Genomic DNA, 18470 nt, shown 5'->3' on the forward strand with positions numbered 1-18470 from the left:
GACCCCCGCGCCTAAACATTCCCGCACACGCTGCTCTCGGCCGGCAGCACGGCAGCCCCCACGCCTTCCCCTCTTCCCACGGGTGTCACATCCCCTCGTGGGGACGCTGTGTGCAGAGGAGGGGGAGCTTTGCAGGACCCCGCGGCGCTGCCCACGCACAGCCCGGTCCAGCAGCGCCCTCCTCAGCTCCGGCTCATCAGCGCCGCCGGCGTCCCACGCGTGATCCTATCCCCCACCGATGTCCCCGTCACCCACCCGTGTCCCCGTCACCCACCCGTGTCCCTGTCACACACCCGTGTCCCTGTCACCCACCCGTGTCCCCGTCACCCCCGTGCGGGCTGGGGGGCCCTGCCCGCCCCACGCGCGTTACCGGGACCGGCCCACGCGCGCGGGACCCGCGGGGACGCGCCCGCCCCGGCCCCGCCCACGCCCCATCCGCGCGCTCCCATTGGCTGCTTCGTAGCAAGCCCCGCGCCGCCATTGGCTGGCGCCGCCCGCGGGACACGCCCCCGGCCCCGCCCCCGCCGCTCCCGGCCCCGCGCGGGACTTGGCGGCGACCGCGGGCGGGAGGCCCCGACCCGCCGGGAACCGGCACCGGGAGACGGGAACCGGGCTCCGAGAGACGGAACCGGCACCGGGAACCCCTCACTGAGAGCCGGGAACCGGCACCGCCAGCCGGACATTGAGGAACGGGAACCGGCACCGGGAACCGGCACCGGGAACCGGGCACTGAAAGGCGGGAACTGGCACTGGGTATCGGCACCGGGAACCGGACACTGACAGCCGGGAACCGGGAACCAGACACGGGGCACCGGGTACCAGACGCCGAGAATCAGACAGCGGGAACAGCACCGGGCACCGGACACCGGGAACCGGCATCGGGAATCGGGAAACAGATATTGGGAACTGGCACCGGGCACCGGACATCGGACACTGGACACCGGGAACCAGCACCGGGAAACAGGAACCGGACATCGGACACCGGGACCGGCACTGGGCATCGAAGACCGAACGCCGGACGTCGTCACCGGGCACCGGCATCGAGGACCGGGCACGGGTAGCGCCTGCGGGAGCCCGCCGGGCAGGGAGAGGCGCCGGGGGAAGCGGGACCCTCCGCCTGGCCCCGCCCCGTCCAGCCCCGTCCCGCCCCGTCCCGTCCCGCCGGGGGCACCGGAGAAGCCCCGGTCCCGGCGCCGCTCTCCCCGAGTCAGGCTGCAGGTAAGGGCCGGTTCCCCCGGTATCTCCCGGTACCTCCCAGTTCCTCCCGGTTCCCCGGTTCCTCCCATCTTCCCCGGTCCGTGTGGGCGGGGGCGCTCGGTACCGGCCTGTTCCGTGCTTGCGCTGCGGGGCGAAACCTCTCGCCCTCCATCCCGGGAATCACCCGTGTATGTGTCCCCCCTCTCCCCGGTGTCACCGGGCACCGACGGCCGCGCGCAGCCCCCGAGGGGAAAGGAGGGTTTGGGGAGCCGCGGGGCGGGCAGGGCTGGGAGCCGCTCCCGGCAGGATGTGCCTCAGTTTCCCCAGGTGGATAAACCCCGGGGAAAAGGCGATTTCCCCTCGCCAGATTCAAGGAAAACGCGACGGGGCTGGGTCCGGTGGGTGTTGGATAACGGGAACCGGGAGGAGGCACCGGAGCCACCCCCGTGGGGCTGGCACGGCCCCACGTGCCAGGGCAGGGCCGGGTACCCCATGGCAGCACTTGGCTTGAGCATCGCCTGTCCCTCCTCCCACCCCTGCGCTCCCGAGGCTGAAATTCCTCCATTCCTGGAAATTCTAATCCCTGTGGAGAGGCCGGATCCCGCCCGGGCCGCGAGCTGGCTGTAAAAGCTCCCAACTCGAAATTTCCCTGGAGCAGGGAAGGATTTGGGCCCTTCTTTCCTTGACCCCAAGCCCAGCACTGAATCCCAATTGTCCCGTGGAGTTTTCCTCCCTCCCAGAGAGCGACTTTGTCCTCCAGATCCCGAGGCAGGAAGCATGTGATGTGCCCTGGCCCCCACCGCGGCCGGACAGACGGACGGACGGATGGTGGTTTGGCCTCAGTTTCCCCCCTCCCAGCCTCTGTTTTCTACTTCCCCATAAGTCTCCAGTCTGCTCCAAACGAAGGAGAAAGGAAGTTGCTGCCAGGGAGAGCAGCTTGATGGCAGCTGGAGAAAGAAAAGGAGGAAATGGAAGGCGAGACAGATGCTCCAAAATAACCCCCCCTTCCTCCTCTCTGTAAAATACCCCCCTTCCTCCTCCTCTTCCTCTGCCTTTTCTCCATAAAATCTCCCTTTCTTCCTCCTCCCCTCCATAAAATAACCCCCCTTCCTCCTCCTCCTCCTCCTCCTCCTCCTCTCCTTAAAATAACCTCAATTCCTCCTCCTCTCCAATTTGGCAGCTGCCTCCCCCGCGGGTCACAGTAATCGCAGGGAGAATTCCTTGATGCCACAACCACCCCCAGGATGAGCCCCTGCCCCGAGCTGGGGGGCGAGCACCCCTCCCTGCGGATCCCAGGATGCCATTCCCACGGGAATCCCACTTTTGGGGGTTCCCCAGCCGTGCCCGGCGTTGGCACCGCCAGAGCCCCCCTCGGATGGGCGCCTCGGCTCCTTGCACGGACACGTCGGTGCTGCCAGGGCGGATCAGCGCTCCCAGGCAAAACCAAAATCCATCTCCCTCGCGTGGCTTCAGCCTCGTGCTGAAGGGAAGGAGATTTTGGGACGGGGGAGCTCAGAGGGAGAGGACGGGGATGGGGACAGTGATGGGGACAGTGATGGGGACAGTGATGGGGACAGTGATGGGGACATGGCACCAGCGGGAGCGAGCGGGGCGAGCTGGAAGCAGCGGTGCCCAGCAGCGTTCCCGGTGCCCTCTCCAGCCACGGATCCGCCCGGCTTTGCCAAGGAAGGAGCTTTTTTTCCTCGGGCGAGGTGTTTATTCAGTGTTTTTTCCTCCTGGCCTCACCCCGCTCGGCACACACGCAGCGTCTCCGGCTGCCCTTTGCACCATGGCAACCTGCGAGCGTCCTTCAGCCTTCCTCCCGCTCCTCTCCCTCGGCTCTCCCGGCGCTGGTAACGGGGGCCTGGGAGCTGCGGGGCTCACGGATGCTGCGGGACAGGCTGGAGATGCTGCTGGGGCTCTCAGGTTACTGCCCGGAGCTGCTGGAATGCAGGAGGGTTTAATTAATTAATAGGGGTTGGAGCACGCTGCTGGGGGATGGAGAGCAGAGCAGTGGGATCCCATCCGCCCTCTTGGCATTCAGCCACGGGGCTGGGGGGACTGGGAATGCTGGGGGGCAGAGCAGGGGTGTTTCCCAAAGCAGGGGAAGGAGAAGCCTGTGGGATGGAGGGAAATCCAGGGAGATGGCCACTATTCAATGTTTATCCTGTTGGGAAACGATGTTTCCGTGTTGGAGGAAACTTGTAGCAAGACCAAGTTACTAAGGCCGGGGTGGGAAGGTGGAGGAGGGAGAGGAGGAGGAAGAGGAGGCAGAGGCGCCTCTGCTCTGAGCTGGAGCTTTGTGGAGCCTCCCCCTCTGTGCTGCTCCATGAATTAATTAAAGTGCTTTTCCTTCCCTGCATGAAATATTCACCTGCTGCCAAGGGAACTGGGGAGGCTCAGGGGATCAAGTCCATGGAGCTGCTGGTGGGAGCCAGGTGGAAGGGACAGGCAGGGACAGGGATCTTTGGAGCAGGTAAAAAATGATAATTGGGGTGGTATCACTGCTGGGTTGGACAGCGTTCACTCGGCTTTGCTGTGGTGCCACCGGTGCCAGGTGACCAGAGGTGACAGGGTCTTGTCCTCCCCCCTCGCACAGGAGCTTTCTGATGATGATTGATAATTGATGCTTGTGCCTTCAGTGCTGTGGGAGAGGTTTTTTTTTTGGGAAATCGGGTCACAGCCAAGTGTTGGGTGAGGTGCAAGCCTTGTGGGGTGAGCACCAAACCAAACCAGAGATGTCTGTCCCCAGGGGACCACATCCATCCTGTGACAGGGCCACCCTCCCCTCTGCGTCCTCACCCAGGACACCTCAACCCTCACACCACCGCTCAGGGCTGCAAGGCTCCCCCAAAAACCTCCAAAATGGGTGGAAACCCTCCGAGAAAGGGCTGTACCTGTCCCCAAAGCCACCGTTGGGACCACAGCCCTGCCACACTCTTCCGGAGCAGGGAGGAACTCGGTGACAGCAGCACTGGGCTGCTCCATTTTTGAAGAAGAAGAAGCTGGTTTTTTTTAGGGTGTTTTCATGAAAAAGCAGAAGGGGGTGGGGGGGGAGCCCAAGCCCTGAGCAGGGCTGGAAACTTCAGCGACAGGAAGGAAGTGAAGTGGCTTCTTTCAGGCTGCTCGGGGCAAGGCTCGACTCTTCTGTGTGCTGATAGCAGCCCCTCCTGAACAATGGGGTCGTGGGGCCCTTCCCGGCAGGAAAAAGGCTCATTCCAGTGAAATCTCCCGCTGGTGCTGAGTCAGCAGGTCCTGCTGGGCCGAGTGTGCTGTGGAGGGTGCCCGGGGAACCATCCTGGTGCAGCCGGAGCCAGCAGGAGGTGAGCCTGGGTTTCCTTGGGTTTTGCAGGAAGCAGCCTATAAAACCATCTCTGGGCACTGGAGAGGGAGCTGGTTGCGTTTTTGGGATCTCCATACCCGCCTGTATAGCACTTTTGGGGTCCTTAGACACCTCCTCCCCATAATGCTTCGTGCCTCAGTTTCCCTGCTGGAGCGATGCTCCTGGTCCTGGGGCAGGGGAGGGCTGTGAGCAGCCGGCTGTTGTTTGGTGCAGGGAGCAGAGGGTTGATCCATGATTCCAGCTGGCATTTGGGAGCCGTGGGCAGCTGGCAGGACTTGGCACTTCCTATTTTTTGTGTGTTCTGGAGGTGGAGTTTGCCCTCGCTTTATGTCTGTGGTCACCCGAGGGAGAAGCTCGGGTGTGGGAATTCCTATTTATCCAGGCACCATTCCCAGAGCACTCCACGAGCCTGGGGAGGGAAATTCCAGGCTGTCAACACCACAGCAAAGCCCTGCTCCTTCCGGACAGGATGCCTGGCATGGGTGAATTGAGTTCCCTCGCAGCCAGGGCAGAGGAGATGGAGCAGCCTCTGCCCATCCTGCCCATCCCTCCCTCCTGCCCGGGCTCAGGCAGCACCTCCTGGATGCAGCCACTGGAATTCCATCACCCAGCAGCTGCTGTCACCAGCTCTGCGTTGTCATTTTTGTCTTATTAAGTGTGAGAGCCTCAGCTCGAGGCTCAGGCTGACAAAAAATCGATGTTTTCCCACCGTAGGAAATGCTTCCAAACCTCCTTGTTTTTCCTGAGGGCTGTAAATTACCCTGCAGGCGACGTCTCTGTCGCTGCTCCTGGAATTCTCATCCCCACGGAGCTGATGGCTGGGAGATGCTCAGGGAGCCAGGGCTCAGCACCCTCATCCTGGCATGACAGGTTGGGCAGCCTTGGCCACAGCAGGGCATCCCTGAGGAGCTGGGATTTGCTCCTGAGAGCCTGGTGGGTGCTCCAGAGTGGTAGGAGCAGGGCTGGGCATCCCCAGAGGGGTTTAGGGTTTTCAGTTTGGCCAGGGGGAAATGACAGAGCTGCCCGTGGTGGGGACAGACTCGGTTCTGTGACAGAATCCCGGAGTTGTGGAATGGTTTGGGTCGGAAAAAGACCAAAAGCTCATCTCATCCTCCCCCTGCCATGGCAGGGAGACCTTCCACTGCTCCAAGCCCCATCCAAGCTGGCCTGGGACACTTCCAGGGATCCAGGAGCAGCCCCAGCTACTCTGAGCACCCTGTGCCACGGCCTCAGCTCCCTCTCAGGGAAGAATTCCTTCCTAACATCAAACCTAAACCTGCATGAGCAATTTATCCCCATCCATCCTCACACCAGCAGCACCCTTCAGCTGAAATATCTCCTCTCCCCTCCCTGGGGATGTGTTTATTTATAGGCTGATCCCATCCCCTCCTGCTCTGCCAGGCTGTCCGTGCCATGTGCAGGCTCTTGCATAAGCAGCTCCCAGCTCTGCCCATCCATCCCGGGTGATTTCCTGCTGTTCTCCCCTCCCTGTGATTTGTAGCTCTGCAGTTTCCCAGGCCGAGATGCATCTCCAGGGTTTGTTTGAATCGTTCGCAGCAGAGTTTCAAGCCGTGCTCTGCCCGAGGTGACGGATTTGGTCCCGCCGGGATGTGGGAGTTGGGCTGGAGGTGAGGTTCCTGTCTGGGTGAATAATTCACCTTGGTGCAGTGCCGGCTCTGGAGGAGGCTGGAGCAGCAGCAGGACAAGCCCGAGCTTGTGTGGGTGTTCCAGGGCGAGCAGTGCCAGGGAAAAGGGCTCCCATGCCATTCCTGGGTGCTGCAAACCGGCTGTGCCGCTCCGGCCGCGGCCGGCACCGCGGCGCATGTGGCACATGGCATCGGGGGGTGACTCAGCTGCCACCTGGGCTGTCCCCAGTTCACCCTGCAGGAAGTGAGTCAGGTTTTGAGGAAGGAAAAATGTTAAAATGATGGGGCAAGAGTCCTTGCTGCAGCGGGAGGAGGCAGGCGTCGGTCGCAGGAGGGACGCCGGGATGGAGGGTCACGGGCCGTGCTCAGGTAGGGACACCTCGCTCGCTGCAGCCTCTCCACAGAATTTGGGAAAAGGAAGGTGGGAACACCCTCTAACTGATCCCAGCAACAAATCCTGGGGGGTGAGCTCAGCTCTCACCTGCCCTGGCACCCAGGAGCTCCCTCAGTCTCGCTGTTGCACGGAGATGCTCTTTCTCCTGCCAAAAATCTGTGTGGGGAGTTGAGGAATCACAAATCATGGAATGATTTGTGTGGGAAGGGAGCTTAAAGCTCATCCAGCTCCACCCTCTGCTGTGGCCTGGGACACACCAGCAGCCCAGGTGGGATGGGGATGTGTCGCTGTCGAGGCAGGATGGGAATGAAGAGACTTGACTCAGAAGGCTGTGAGAGTAAAACTCTGATTTATTCAAAATACACTTCTCTTTTTGACAGAGCTTCGTAAGCACCAACTCCTGAGAGTAAAACTCTGATTTATTCAAAATACACTGCTCTTTTATACAGAGCTTTGTGAGGACCAACTCCATTGGTCCTGAAGTGAAAACAACTCACAGCATTGGTGCAGAGTGCTTACGCACAGTGATAGAACTTAACTATAAACAATGTGAACAACAAGAGAGATAAAGAATTATTTACATTCTTCTCCAGCTCTTTCCCAGGTTTCTGCCTGGATAGAAACTCTCAGTTTCTTTCTTTGACTGAATCTGAGCCCCACAGGGATGGATGCAGAGCAGGGACTGATCCGTGTGTGCCTCTTTCCCCGCAGAGATGGACACCTTCAGCACCAAGAACTTGGCCCTGCAGGCCCAGAAGAAGCTCCTGAGCAAAATGGCCACCAAGACCATCGCCAACGCCTTCATCGACGACACCAGCAGCGAGATCCTGGACGAGCTGTACCGGGCCACCAAGGAGTACACCCACAACCGCAAAGAGGCCCAGAAGATCATCAAGAACCTCATCAAGATCGTGATGAAGCTGGGGGTTCTCTACCGCAACGGGCAGTTCAGCCCCGAGGAGCTGCTGCTGATGGAGCGGTTCCGTAAGAAGGTGCACACCTTGGCCATGACGGCCGTCAGCTTCCACCAGATAGACTTCACCTTCGACCGCAGGGTGATGGCCAGCGTGCTCACCGAGTGCCGGGACCTGCTGCACCAGGCGGTCAACGGGCACCTGACGGCCAAGTCGCACTCGCGCATCAACCACGTCTTCAACCACTTTGCGGACTACGAGTTCCTGTCGGCCCTGTACGGCCCGGCCGAGCCCTACCGCACCCACCTGCGGAGGATCTGCGAAGGGGTCAACAAGATGCTGGAGGAGGACAACATCTGAGGCTGGGCAGCTGGAGTCTGCCTCCCGCCAGGCCGAAGATGAGGTGTGCGCTGTGGTCTTCAGCGGGCTCGCCGTCCCCTCCTCCTCCTCCTCCTCTGCAGCGTTCTGCTCGTTTCTCCATGAGGTTGGACCTCTTGACTTCGTCTCCCCCTCGCCCAGGGTCTGCAAACCCCTCCCTGTGCTGGGCTGAGCCCTCTCCAGGAGATCCTGGCATTTTGGGTCCCTGCTGTACAGTTTGATTTCCTTTGCCCACCAAGTGCCTTTAGCTGAGTCCAAGGATTTGGACTCTTTGCCTTGAACTCTGTTGTATCCCTCTCTGTGGGGAAAACAAACCAAAGACTCGCGGTGTGAAGCACCTCTGAAGTGTCTCTGAGCAGGTGGGACGTTGTTGGGGTGAACAGTTTGGAGACCCCAAACTGGAGGGTTGTGGAACTCTCTGGTTTCCTTCCAGCAGCTCCACAACGTGGTGGGGAGAAAATCATGCTCCAGACTTGTGCTGCCTCAGGCAGGGAGGTGCTCCTGCCTGGGTTTAGGTGTCCTCAAAGACAAGTCCCTGAGACCAGGAGGATCCTTCCTCACCTGGGGATGAGCTGGGAGGGAGCTGCTCCATCCCTGGATCCCTGGAACCACCCCACACCCAACTGCCCACCAGCCTCCTGTGGTGGTGGTGCCACCTGGCAGCTCCAGCGCTGCCCTTGGTGGTCATCCAAAGCTCCCCTGGGATTTCATCCCTTTTCCATGCCCTTGACTGAGTGATGCTCGTTTTTAGCAAACTCTGTAAACTCTGTAAAAATGAGTTGTTTAAATAAACTCACCTGTGTGGCCTGGGAGCTCTGTGAGGTTGTTCTGGCAGTGGTGACAGTGACACAATCAGCTCTGGGGACAGCTGGCTTTGCCCCCAGGTGCTGGTGGCTCTCTGTGACCTGGGGTTTGTGCCCTCTGTCCCCTGGCATTGCTGCTGGTTGTGCTGGCCCTGCTCAGCAGCTCCTGGGTTTGCATGGACAAAGGGGAATGGCTTCCCACTGCCAGAGGACAGGGCTAGGTGGGATATTGGGAATTCCTCCCTGCGAGGGTGGGGAGGCCCTGGCACAGGCTGCCCCACCCCTGGCAGTGCCCAAAGCCAGGCTGGACAGGGCTTGGAGCAATCTGGGACAGTGGAAGTTGTCCCTGCCCATGGCAGGGGTGGCACTGGATGAGCTTTAAGGCCTCTCCAAACCCCAACCATTCAATGATTTGGTGAGATCCTGCTGCCAGCAGGCACCCACACGTGCTCCTCTGCACCCCCACATCCCCTCAGGGCCCAGGGGGGCCCAAAAGCAGAGCCCTGGCAGCAGGGACCCTGGAGCAGGGAGCAGGGGTGGCTCCTGGAGCAGCAGGGATGCTCAGGTCACTCCCAGCACGCTGAGCTCAGCTCTGAGCACTGGAAATTGCCCTTTTAGCACCCAAGACACCACACCACCTCCACTGGCCTTATCTCCACAACCTTCTGGTGCCTTTTGCTCCCTGGATGTCTCCAGCTGCCGGCTCCTGCTCCTGCTCCCTTCCCACCACTGGCACTGATAACTCTCAGTCTTAGAAGATGAAATAAAAGACACAAAAGGCCCTGCCTCTGTCACCTCACAGGCCTGGCTGCAGCTGTCACTGATAATCGTGGGACACAGCTTGGGGTGGGGGCAGAGCTCGTTCACAAGGGGGTGTGGAGAACACCAGGAGCCCAAGAGGTGCTGGTCCCTCAGGAAGGGGCATTTGAGAACAGCTCCTGTCCCCCCCCGGGCTGCTGTGTCCCTGTCAGGAGTGTGCTGGACAGGAATCAAAGCTGGGAATCCCAGGCAAGTGTGGTGGGATGGGGCCAAGGGATGCCCAGCCAGAAACTCTTTGCTGTTCCCAAGATTTGGGTCTGTGTCAGCTGCAAGATCCCCCCTAAACCCTCTGCAGCCCCCAAATTCCCCTAGGACACCTCAGCTCCTCCTGGCCAAGCAGCAATGAAGGTCCACACAGCTGGAGAGGGGAAGAGGGACAGAACAGAGCAGCTTCAGGCCAGAGCACGATGCTTTATTTCTTTATTTGTGCTGTATTTACACAGGAAAGGAATTGCACATTCCCTGTTATTACTCTGGATAAGAAAAAAAAAATCACTTTTCTGTAGGTATAAAATAGTCCTGTGGTTGTGCTGACATGTGGAAGGGTTGCCTGGGTTGATTCTTGTGTCAGAATAAGCTGCTCTGTGTTCCCCCAGCCCCACACTCACCATGGAATCAGAGCTTTGGCCAATTCCCTCCCTCCCTCCCCCCCAATTAATTATTTCCTCCTGTCACGCTGGTGGAGAGAGAAATCCCATCTTCCCTCCAGAGACGACAGAGTTAACAACTTCCCTTTAGCCAGCCCTGCTTAAGTCCAGCCCCTTATCTCCCTGCGCTGCTCTTCCCAGCCAGGCAGATAAGGAGCCCCTTTCCAGGGAGCTCTGCCCTGCTCAGCCAAGCAGGAAGGGGCACAGGAGGATCAGGAGCCTCCCAGGGCTTTTCCAGCTGCAAAAAGCACGTTGTTACTCTGACACAAGGCACAACAAACCTGTCCCCACACCTCCAAGTCGGTCCCCAGCACATTTCAGTATGGAAAAACAGAAAAGGTTTGGCCAACCAAAAGAAAAACCCTGCAGGTAAGCAGGAAATCTCTTCACTGCCATGCTGCTCTGGCCGTGCCCCCTGCCCGGGGCTGGCCTGGGGTCACAGCTCGTCACGGGGGGTTTTTGCTACAATCATGAGTTTGGACAGCTCGAAACGGAACTTGCCTTCCCTGTGAGACACTGCAGGGAGAGACAAAAGCCCAGGATCAGCAGCTGGAATAGCAGGAACAAAAGAGCCCTGCTGGGCCCTTCCCAGCGTGTTGGGCACTGCTCTTCCCACTCCCACACGTGCCAGGCTGGGGGAGAAATCCCTCATTACACCGGGAGTTTATCGCCCACAAAATCCAGCTGTCAGTGCTGGATTAAAGCACTGGACCCCCAGATCCATGGCTCTGTCACCAGGATTTGAGCTTAAACTGGTGCCAGGCCTGTCTCCCCTCCCAGCCCCTCTCTCCCAGCCCCCTCAGGCACACACCTGATGTTTCAGTCATTTCAAACTCTTCCTGTTTTAAGGGGATGTCGCTCAGGGCACCCGCAGCAGCCTGAGACTGAAAGAGGAAGGAAGGAGGTGTAAGAGGCTGAGGAAATCCAACAGGTCACAGCATTCAAACCAAACAACAGCCCACTGAGAATGAGCAGGGTTGAGATTTGCAGTGGAAGAATGAAGTGCACAAAGGAAATCTGAAGGAAAATCTCTGTTTTCCTGTTCCCTATCAAACCACGGACTCGTATCCTTAGGGTGAATGAAAGCCTCACCCCTGGAAAGTGGGAAATGGAAGAATGAACCAGACAAAAACACCAGCAGAGGTTTAATTTGCTTTGTCACATGCAATCAGCTGAGGCAATCCAAAACTCCCTCAGTGCCCTTTGGAGCCCGCTCCCAGCAAATCCGTGTGGCTGAGAGGGCAGGAACACAAAGGAGCAGGCTGCTCACCTGCAGCCCCTCTCCTGCCTGCCACCAGCCTCTAATTAAGGACCTGATGGAGCTGCACTTCATGGCACAGATGTCTAATAAATGTTTTCCATGTCTAATTCATGTTTTATAGCAGCCTCCCACACTCCTGCTTCCCCGGGATCAGCTGGGACTTACATAAGCCATGGCATACTCTATCTTGGCTCCTTTCACTTCAGCTTTAAACTGGGTAAAGAAGAGATAAGACTTCCCTTGGGGCCTGAAAGAAGAAAGCAGAGCCTTTGTCATCTGGCACAGAGGTGCAGAGGAGGAGGAGCAGAGGAATGAAGAATTCCTGGCTCCCTCCCTCCTCCCCCTCAACAGCCACCTCTGGATTTTTTGCAGCTTTTGTGCAGAGCAGGGGAGAGGGGAAGAGAGAATTTAGAAACCAACAGCTGCATGAAAAGCCCCCGGAACCACAGCATCCCTGGGAGAGGAAAACCCTGACCAGATGCAAATCCAGCAGGGAAGCCGGGTCCTTGTCCCTGCCCCGCAGCCACCCCTGTGGTGGCCGTGCTTGGGACACACCTCCAGATGGAGCAGGAGAAGAGCCCGTTGTCCTCGCTCACTCCCACGGTCATCTGCCACTGCTGCACGGCGAAAATCCAGAGTCAACGCGGGGAAAATCCAGAGCCAACGCGGGGAAAACCCTCCAAGGCCAATCCCTCCCCTCCAGCTGCAGCAGGAGCTCCGAAATAATCCAACCACCACCCCCAGCACTCGCTGCTGGCCCCTCCTGCTCCCTGCAGCCAGGATTGTGCTCTCACACAAACAGCTCCGGGCCCCTTTTCCTTTTGGGATGGGAAAAAGGAGCTGATTGCAGCAGGACACGCCCAGGGCTGGCCCGGCTCACCCGGGACTGGCCTGGCTCACCTCGTTTGTGCCTCCCTGGGCCGAGTAGGTGAAGGTGCAGCCGTAATCCCCCTGCCAGAGAGAGGAACAGGAGCTTTTATCCCACAGAACCCAGGAGTTGCTGAGCTTGGAAAAGCCCAGCACTGCCGAGGCCACGCTGAGCCCTGTCCCCAAGTGCCACAAGGCTTTAAATCCTCCCAGGGATGGGGACTCCACCAGTGCCACAGTGCCAGTGCCTGGCCTCCCTTTCCATCAAGAATATTTCCCAATATCCAGCCTAAACCTGCTCTGGCACCACCTGAGGCCATTTCCTCTGGGGTGGACTCGTGTTCTGGGGTGCCCAGGGACCCCCAGCCCCTTCTGCACTGGGGCCCTTCCCTTGCTGAGTCCCCTCCCATGAGGACCCTTCTTTCTTTGAGACCCCCTTCCCCTCTCGCTGCCCTCGGGGTACCCCCCCTTCCCCTGGGGGGCTGTTACCCACAGCAGGTCCCCATCCCTGGGGGTCTCCTCGCTCCAGAAACTGCCTCACCTTGGGGAACCCCTTCTGCTGGAGAACCCCCCCTGGGGACTCCTTCCCCTCGAGGACCCCCTTCTCTGTGGAGGCTCCTTCCCTCCTGGAGCACCCCCGTTCTCCCTGGGGTCCCCCTGCCCTTGTAACCCCCTGTGGGGACCCCTCTCCCTTGCAGACCCCCGTTCTCCCTAGAGCCCCCCGATCCTTGTAGCTCCCTTTGGGGTCCCCCTTTCCCTTGCAGCCCCCACACTCCCTGAAGCCCCCCTGCCCTTGTAGCCCCCTTTGGGACCCCCTATCCTTTGCAACCCCCACTCTCCTTGGGGTCCCCCTTGCCTTTAGAGCCTCCCTTTGGGGACCCCCTGTCCCTTGCAGACCCCCACACTCCCTGGGGCCCCCCTGCCTTTAAAGCCTCCCTTTAGGGACCCCCTTTCCCCTGCAGACTCCCGTTCTCCCTGGAGCCAGCCCCCCTGCCCTTGTAGCCCCCCTTTAGGGATCCCACTTCCCTTGCAGACCCCCACACTCCCTGGGGTCCCCCTATTCTTGCAGCCCCCTTTGGCGACCTCATTTCCCTTGCAGGCCCCAGCTCCCCTTGTAGCCCCCCTTTGAGGACCCCCTTTCCCCTGCTGACCCCCGCTCTCCGAGGGGTCCCCCTGCCCTTGTAGCCCCCTTTGGGACCCCCTTTCCCCTGCAGACCCCCGTTTTCTCCCTAGAGCCCCCAGATCCTTGCAGCCCCTTTGGGGACCCCTTTCTCCCTGGGGACCCCCCCACCCGCTCGCCCCGCCCTCTCTCGCCTCCAGCCAATCCCCACAGCAGGTGACATGAGTGACGTGTCGCGCAGCCAATCAGCGAGGGGCGCGTACTCTCTCCGCTCCCCCTCCCTCCCTCCGGGCCGCTCACCAGGCTCCGGGAGAAGGAGTGAACCTCCCCGCCGGGCCGCACGTCGAACTCGGCCGTGCTCGGGGCCGCTCCCGGGGCCGCGCCCGGTTCCGCGGCCGCGCGGGCCGCCAGGCACAGCAGAGCCGCGGGCAGCAGCGCGGCCCACGCGCGGCAGCCGCTGCTCCTGCTGGGCGCCGCCATCTTGGAGAGGAAGAGCGGGCTATGGCGGCCGGCAGGGGCCAGCGCGACGGCACGGCGGCCATGTTGGGTGTGGGCAGGAGTCCGGGCGCGCCGGAGCGGCGGCGACCGCGCAGGGACAGGAGGACGTGGGGACAGCAGGACAGAGGGACAGGAGGCCCTGTGGTCAGGGCACTAAGGCACCACGAGGATAAGGTGCCATGGGGACAAAGGACAGCAGGATGGCCGGGCTGGGAGGGACAGCCTGGAGAGTGCTGAGCATGGTGAGAGGGAGCATCCAGGTTGGATGGGGCTTGGAGCAACCTGGAAGGTGTCCGGGGAGAAGATGGGCTTCGAATTCCATCCAACCCAAGCCATCCGTGGTGCCAAGATTAACCAAGACTTTTAATTGCTTCTTGCTGCAGAGGAACAAAAGCTCTTTTTCAGAAGGAAACAGCTGTGGGTTCTCCGGCCGGGTGGGAAGGAGGCAGAGCTGTCCTGGCTCAGGCTACTGGGTAGCTGACATCACTGGCCACCCCGCACTGGTTGTTGGCGTTTTTCAGCAGGAACATGTAGCCCTTCTCGCCCCAACCCTCCGACCAGCTGCGGGCAGAGACAGAAGCAGCACATCCATCAGCACACCCACGAGAATGGCGACCCAACAGGTTTGGGGGCACCCCAAGCCCTCACCTGTTCTTTATGATCCAGTAGCTCACGTTGTAGTTGCCGAAGTGGGCAGTGTTGTAGCCCACGACCAGCATGGCGTGGTTCGGCTGCTGCTGGCCATATGGGCAACTGAAGATGCCTGGGGGGGAGCAGGGCTGGGGTGAGCTGGTCCCATTTCCAGGTGGTGGGACCACTTCCCTGGGGCTAGGGGCTGCAGAGAGTGGCCCTGCCTCAGTTTACCTTTGAAGAAGAGACAGTACCTGAGCCATAGAACTGGAAAGTGTAGCTGCTGGCATCCACTGCCATCGACACTGGCCCCACGGCTGCCACCGCCTGTGCCAGGGCCGCCTCATCGCCCCGGGGCAGCGTCCTGAAGCTGGAGCAGTTGGCAGCTTTGTTGGAGGGATTGTATCTGCAGCGGGAGTTGTCCTGAGAGAGGGACAGTGTCACCGGGGCTGTGCCACCAGCCACATCCCGGGGTCACCTGTGGGTCTCAGATTCAGTCAAAGAAAGAAACTGAGAGTTTCTAGCCAGGCAAAAGCTTGGGAAAGAGCTGGGGAAGAATGTAAATAATTCTTTATCTCTCTTGTTGTTCACATTGTTTATAGTTAAGTTCTATCACTGTGTGTCAAGCACTCTGCACCAATGCAGTGAGTTGTTTTCACTTCAGGACCAATGGAGTTGATCCTTGCGAAGCTCTGTATAAAAGAGCAGTGCATTTTGAATAAATCAGAGTTTTACTCTCAGCAGCCTTCTGATCAGAGCCTCTTCATTCCCATCCTGCCTCGACAGCGACAGTCACCCGCTGTCCCTTACCGTGCCCGCCGGGGCTGTGCCACCAGCCACATCCCGGGGTCACCCGCTGTCCCTTACCGTGCCCGTGTAGGGGTAGGCGCGCTCGGAGCTGAGGCCGCCGTTGTCACGCACGTACTGGAAGGCCCGTTGCATGTGGCCCCCCCTGCAGCCCTTGTTGCCCAACTTCTTGGTGCAGTCGATGAGGTTCTGCTCGCTCAGCGCCACCAACTTCCCCGTCTGCCTGAACATGAGCCCCTCCAGGGCCCCCGTGGCACTGAACGCCCAGCAGGACCCGCAGTCCCCCTGGGGGAGGTGGGGACAGCAGGGGTCACCACTTGGCATCGCCCCCAAGCCCCCCAGAGGGATGCTCTGAGCCCCCGGTGCTGCTCTCAGGGGTGAGGACTGTAGAGCAGCACAGAGCTGCTGCTCCGTTCTGCTGCCCACATCCCACAGCCCTGGCTGGGCTCCCAGCCCGTGCCCACCTGGGATTTTACAGGTGTCACATAGCCCTTGGCCCTCCAGTCCACCTTCATGGGGGGTTTCAGGGCTGCCGAAGTTTGGAATTCTGCCGGCTCCTCCCTCGGCACCGGGGTGTAGCCGTTCATGAGTTCATTGAACTCCTGGTTCGTCTGCAGGTCACCGAGGGAAATGCGTGATGCCAAGGGTGCCCCCACCCTCCCCCGGGAGCCAGCTGGGAGTTGGCACTCCCTGGCTCAAACCCTGCGAACCATCCCCTCCCTGAGCCCCTGGATCAAGGGCTGGGTGCTCTGAGGGGTGCCCAGGGGAGGTGGCAGCAGGTACCAGGTCCCCGAAGTGGTTCATGGCCAGGCGGTAGCTGTGCTTCCCCTGCGACTCCTCCCGGTTGTGCTGCTGGATGCGGCGCAGGTTCTGCTCCCAGATCTCCCTGCGGAGCGCCTCAGCCTCCTGCCACAGGATCAGAGGATCAGGAACGACCTCTGGATCAAGGGGGCACAGGGTGGGGTGGGTGCAGGTGGGCAAGAACCCCTGGGCAGGAGCAGGAGGGTTCTGGGGAGCAGGACCTACCCCTGGATGTTCCTTGGCATAGAGATCAAGGATCAAGGGGGCACAAGGTGGGGCGGGTGCATGGGGACAAGAACCCCTGGGCAGGACCAGGAGGTTTTGGGGAGCAGAACCTACCCCCAGATATTCCTTGGCATAGAGATCAAGGGGGCACAGGGTGGGGTGGGTGCATGGGGACAAGACCCCCCTGGGCAGGAGCAGGAGGGTTGTGGGGAGCAGAACCTACCCCTGGATATTCCTTGGCATAGAGACTCTTCCACCCTTCCCAGGCCTCCTCCAGGGCAGGATCCGCTGCTGTGGCACAGCCCAGCAGGGCCAGCAGCAGCCCCAGGCTCAGAGCCATGGCACAGGGCTGGGGATGGCAAGAATGGGTCAGGGGGCCCTGGGCTGAGCACCCCAGCTGCAGCCAGGGGCTGGGAGCAGGAAAATCTTGGGGAGGCACAGAAATCTGTGCCAGCTCCGAGAGGGAGAACCAGGGGCAGGAGGTTTCTCTGCCGAGGCCGTGCCCGAAGCCATCCCTGTGTCCCAGCACGGAGCTGGGATGTTTGTGATTTCACCAAAATCCCTCCGAGAGGATTCTCCAAGATCAATTTACACCCTTTCGTTTGGCCAGCACAGACACACCCAGAGCTTTCCTTGGACACCCCACTCCTCCTTTGGGGGATCCTGGGATTTCTGAGCTGCTCCAGTTGTTCTGGGGGTGCAGACAGCATGGCCCAGGACAGAGATCAAATGCCTGAGACCCTCAAGCAGCCAGAGTTTCCACTGACGTGGTTTTCCCAGATCCAGAGCTGTCATTGCACCTTTATCCCACCCACTTTGGGAATGAAGATGCCAGGAAGTTTTCCATTCGAGCATCTTTCAGGGCAAGGAGTGACTTTTCGGAGCTAATTTTGTAGCTTGAGGAGTGATTTTGTTTTAAAAATAAGTCCCCAAGAACATCTGTTCTCCCTCCACACCATTCACCTAAAAATAAAGCCCCACAGGGTGGGTTTTGGGAAAGAAATGCCTCCCAAGCCACTCCCAAGTCCCAAATTCTTGAGGAAGAGTGGTTTTTGCCTGGTTTCCCCAGCACCTGCCGGCTCCTCTGTCATTCCCACTCAAGAAATTAACTCAGCTTCATCCTCCAGCTGCAAATCCTCCACCCAGAGCCACCCTGCTCCATCACCCTGTGGGTCCACCCACATCATTTGTGTTTCAATCCCCACAGAGCCTGTTCCATATGGAACAGCTCTGGCTCCCCGGGAGGAGATTTCCCAGCTAATTCCTCTCGGGATTCTCAATCCCCAAAAGAAGACGACCAACCCTTTTCTAGGGTGCCAAAAAAATCCTGCAGCAAGCTGGGCGATCAGAGGAGCCAACAGATCTGCAAACTCTTCTAGACAAGAGAGTCTTAAGACATTTTAAGAAACACTCAGCTTTTTGGGGAAGAGGAAAAAACAGTTTAAATTAAGCCTAAAAATTAAATTAGGGAAGCAGAGAAACAAACTCTGCAAAAATAAAAGCTTCTTACCATCCAGCAGCACCCACCCAGCTGTGAGGAACAGAAGGTGCAGCTTTCTGGCTGCAGGATGCTCTTATAGACACATCTCAGAGGTGCAACTTCCTCCAGCCCAGCCCCTCCTTTCACCCCTCTGACCTCAAAACTCCCACCTGAGGTGCTTTGTAGCAGCTAAACCACAACTGCAATATTGGGACAATTATTTGGGCACAAGGACAAGAAGAGGGGGGGGGGAATCTGCTCCCAGCCATCCCCAGGAAACCAAATGCTCCATCTGGAAGAAGCTGTGCATTTAGAACAAGCCTCCAGCAGCACCCTCAGGGCATTAACAGCTGGGTTAATTAACACCAGCTCCCACGGAGGAAGGCGAAGCAAGGCCAGGTTTGGGAGCTTTGAGCTGGGAGGGCGAGCAGAGGCAGGCCCAGCTCTGCACAAGCAGCTCTGTGTGTCCCAGAGTGGGGGCAGAGCAGCTGCACCCCCAGTGCCAGGGGAGGGAGGGAGGTGCCCACCCCAGGCTGCTGCTGACTCGCTCAAGGTCACAGAGCCAAGCACACGGCCCAGGATTCCCAACCCTCAACTGCTTGGATCGTGCTTCCCCCCCGAGGAACATCAGGGATTTAAT

General features: G+C 59.5%; 3 protein-coding genes across 18 annotated transcripts; 1 reads left to right on the forward strand and 2 right to left on the reverse strand.

Moving 5' to 3' along the window:
• The first annotated feature begins 530 nt into the window (after window positions 1-530).
• Window positions 531-8684, forward strand: TIPE1 (TNF alpha induced protein 8 like 1). Of its 16 annotated transcripts, none has more exons than XR_014950271.1 (4): window positions 1231-3673; window positions 4319-4520; window positions 6042-6168; window positions 7292-7303. XR_014950271.1 is itself a non-coding variant. In XM_085562376.1 (4 exons), exons 3-4 carry the CDS (start codon window positions 6465-6467, stop codon window positions 7852-7854), a joined length of 654 nt encoding a protein of 217 aa, XP_085418502.1. In that variant the 5' UTR covers window positions 2333-4520; window positions 6042-6168; window positions 6416-6464; the 3' UTR covers window positions 7855-8684. The 16 variants fall into 16 exon arrangements, 9 of the variants coding, with proteins under 9 accessions (XP_021399738.1, XP_085418502.1, XP_085418501.1 ...); XR_014950272.1 differs by having other exon boundaries at window positions 4402-4520; XR_014950273.1 differs by having other exon boundaries at window positions 4447-4520.
• Window positions 8685-9897: 1213 nt separating this feature from the next.
• Window positions 9898-13878, reverse strand: MYDGF (myeloid derived growth factor). The gene is made up of 6 exons (XM_021544067.3): window positions 13690-13878; window positions 12303-12353; window positions 11958-12019; window positions 11568-11649; window positions 10953-11025; window positions 9898-10657 (listed from the first exon to the last, which is right to left on the reverse strand). The coding sequence occupies exons 1-6, from the start codon at window positions 13867-13869 to the stop codon at window positions 10578-10580; spliced, it is 528 nt and encodes a 175-aa protein (XP_021399742.2). The 5' UTR covers window positions 13870-13878; the 3' UTR covers window positions 9898-10577.
• A 348-nt stretch (window positions 13879-14226) lies between these two features.
• Window positions 14227-18449, reverse strand: LOC110477893 (procathepsin L). The gene is made up of 7 exons (XM_021544070.4): window positions 16574-18449; window positions 16108-16230; window positions 15789-15935; window positions 15385-15609; window positions 14772-14940; window positions 14536-14650; window positions 14227-14448 (listed from the first exon to the last, which is right to left on the reverse strand). Exons 1-7 carry the CDS (start codon window positions 16688-16690, stop codon window positions 14349-14351), a joined length of 996 nt encoding a protein of 331 aa, XP_021399745.1. The 5' UTR covers window positions 16691-18449; the 3' UTR covers window positions 14227-14348.
• Between the last annotated feature and the right edge of the window lie 21 nt (window positions 18450-18470).

This window comes from Lonchura striata, chromosome 28, assembly GCF_050655825.1.
Source record: "Lonchura striata isolate lonStrDom1 chromosome 28, ASM5065582v1, whole genome shotgun sequence".
In the NCBI taxonomy this organism is placed as follows: Eukaryota; Metazoa; Chordata; class Aves; order Passeriformes; family Estrildidae; genus Lonchura; species Lonchura striata.

Excerpts from the sequence above, each read along its gene's own strand:
- LOC110477893 (XM_021544070.4), bottom strand. The coding sequence starts at position 16,690 with ATGGCTCTGAGCCTGGGGCTGCTGCTGGCCCTGCTGGGCTGTGCCACA. Across the intron at positions 15,610-15,788 it reads TGACACCTGTAAAATCCCAG|GGGGACTGCGGGTCCTGCTG; the intron begins GTGGGCACGGGC and ends CACCTCCCCCAG. Across the intron at positions 14,941-15,384 it reads CCTACCCCTACACGGGCACG|GACAACTCCCGCTGCAGATA; the intron begins GTAAGGGACAGC and ends TCCCTCTCTCAG.
- TIPE1 (XM_085562374.1), top strand. The coding sequence starts at position 2,495 with ATGCCATTCCCACGGGAATCCCACTTTTGGGGGTTCCCCAGCCGTGCC. Across the intron at positions 3,051-7,291 it reads CCTCGGCTCTCCCGGCGCTG|AGATGGACACCTTCAGCACC; the intron begins GTAACGGGGGCC and ends CTTTCCCCGCAG.
- MYDGF (XM_021544067.3), bottom strand. The coding sequence starts at position 13,869 with ATGGCGGCGCCCAGCAGGAGCAGCGGCTGCCGCGCGTGGGCCGCGCTG. Across the intron at positions 12,354-13,689 it reads ACTCCTTCTCCCGGAGCCTG|GGGGATTACGGCTGCACCTT; the intron begins GTGAGCGGCCCG and ends TCTCTCTGGCAG. Across the intron at positions 11,650-11,957 it reads TTCTCCTGCTCCATCTGGAG|GCCCCAAGGGAAGTCTTATC; the intron begins GTGTGTCCCAAG and ends TTCTTCTTTCAG.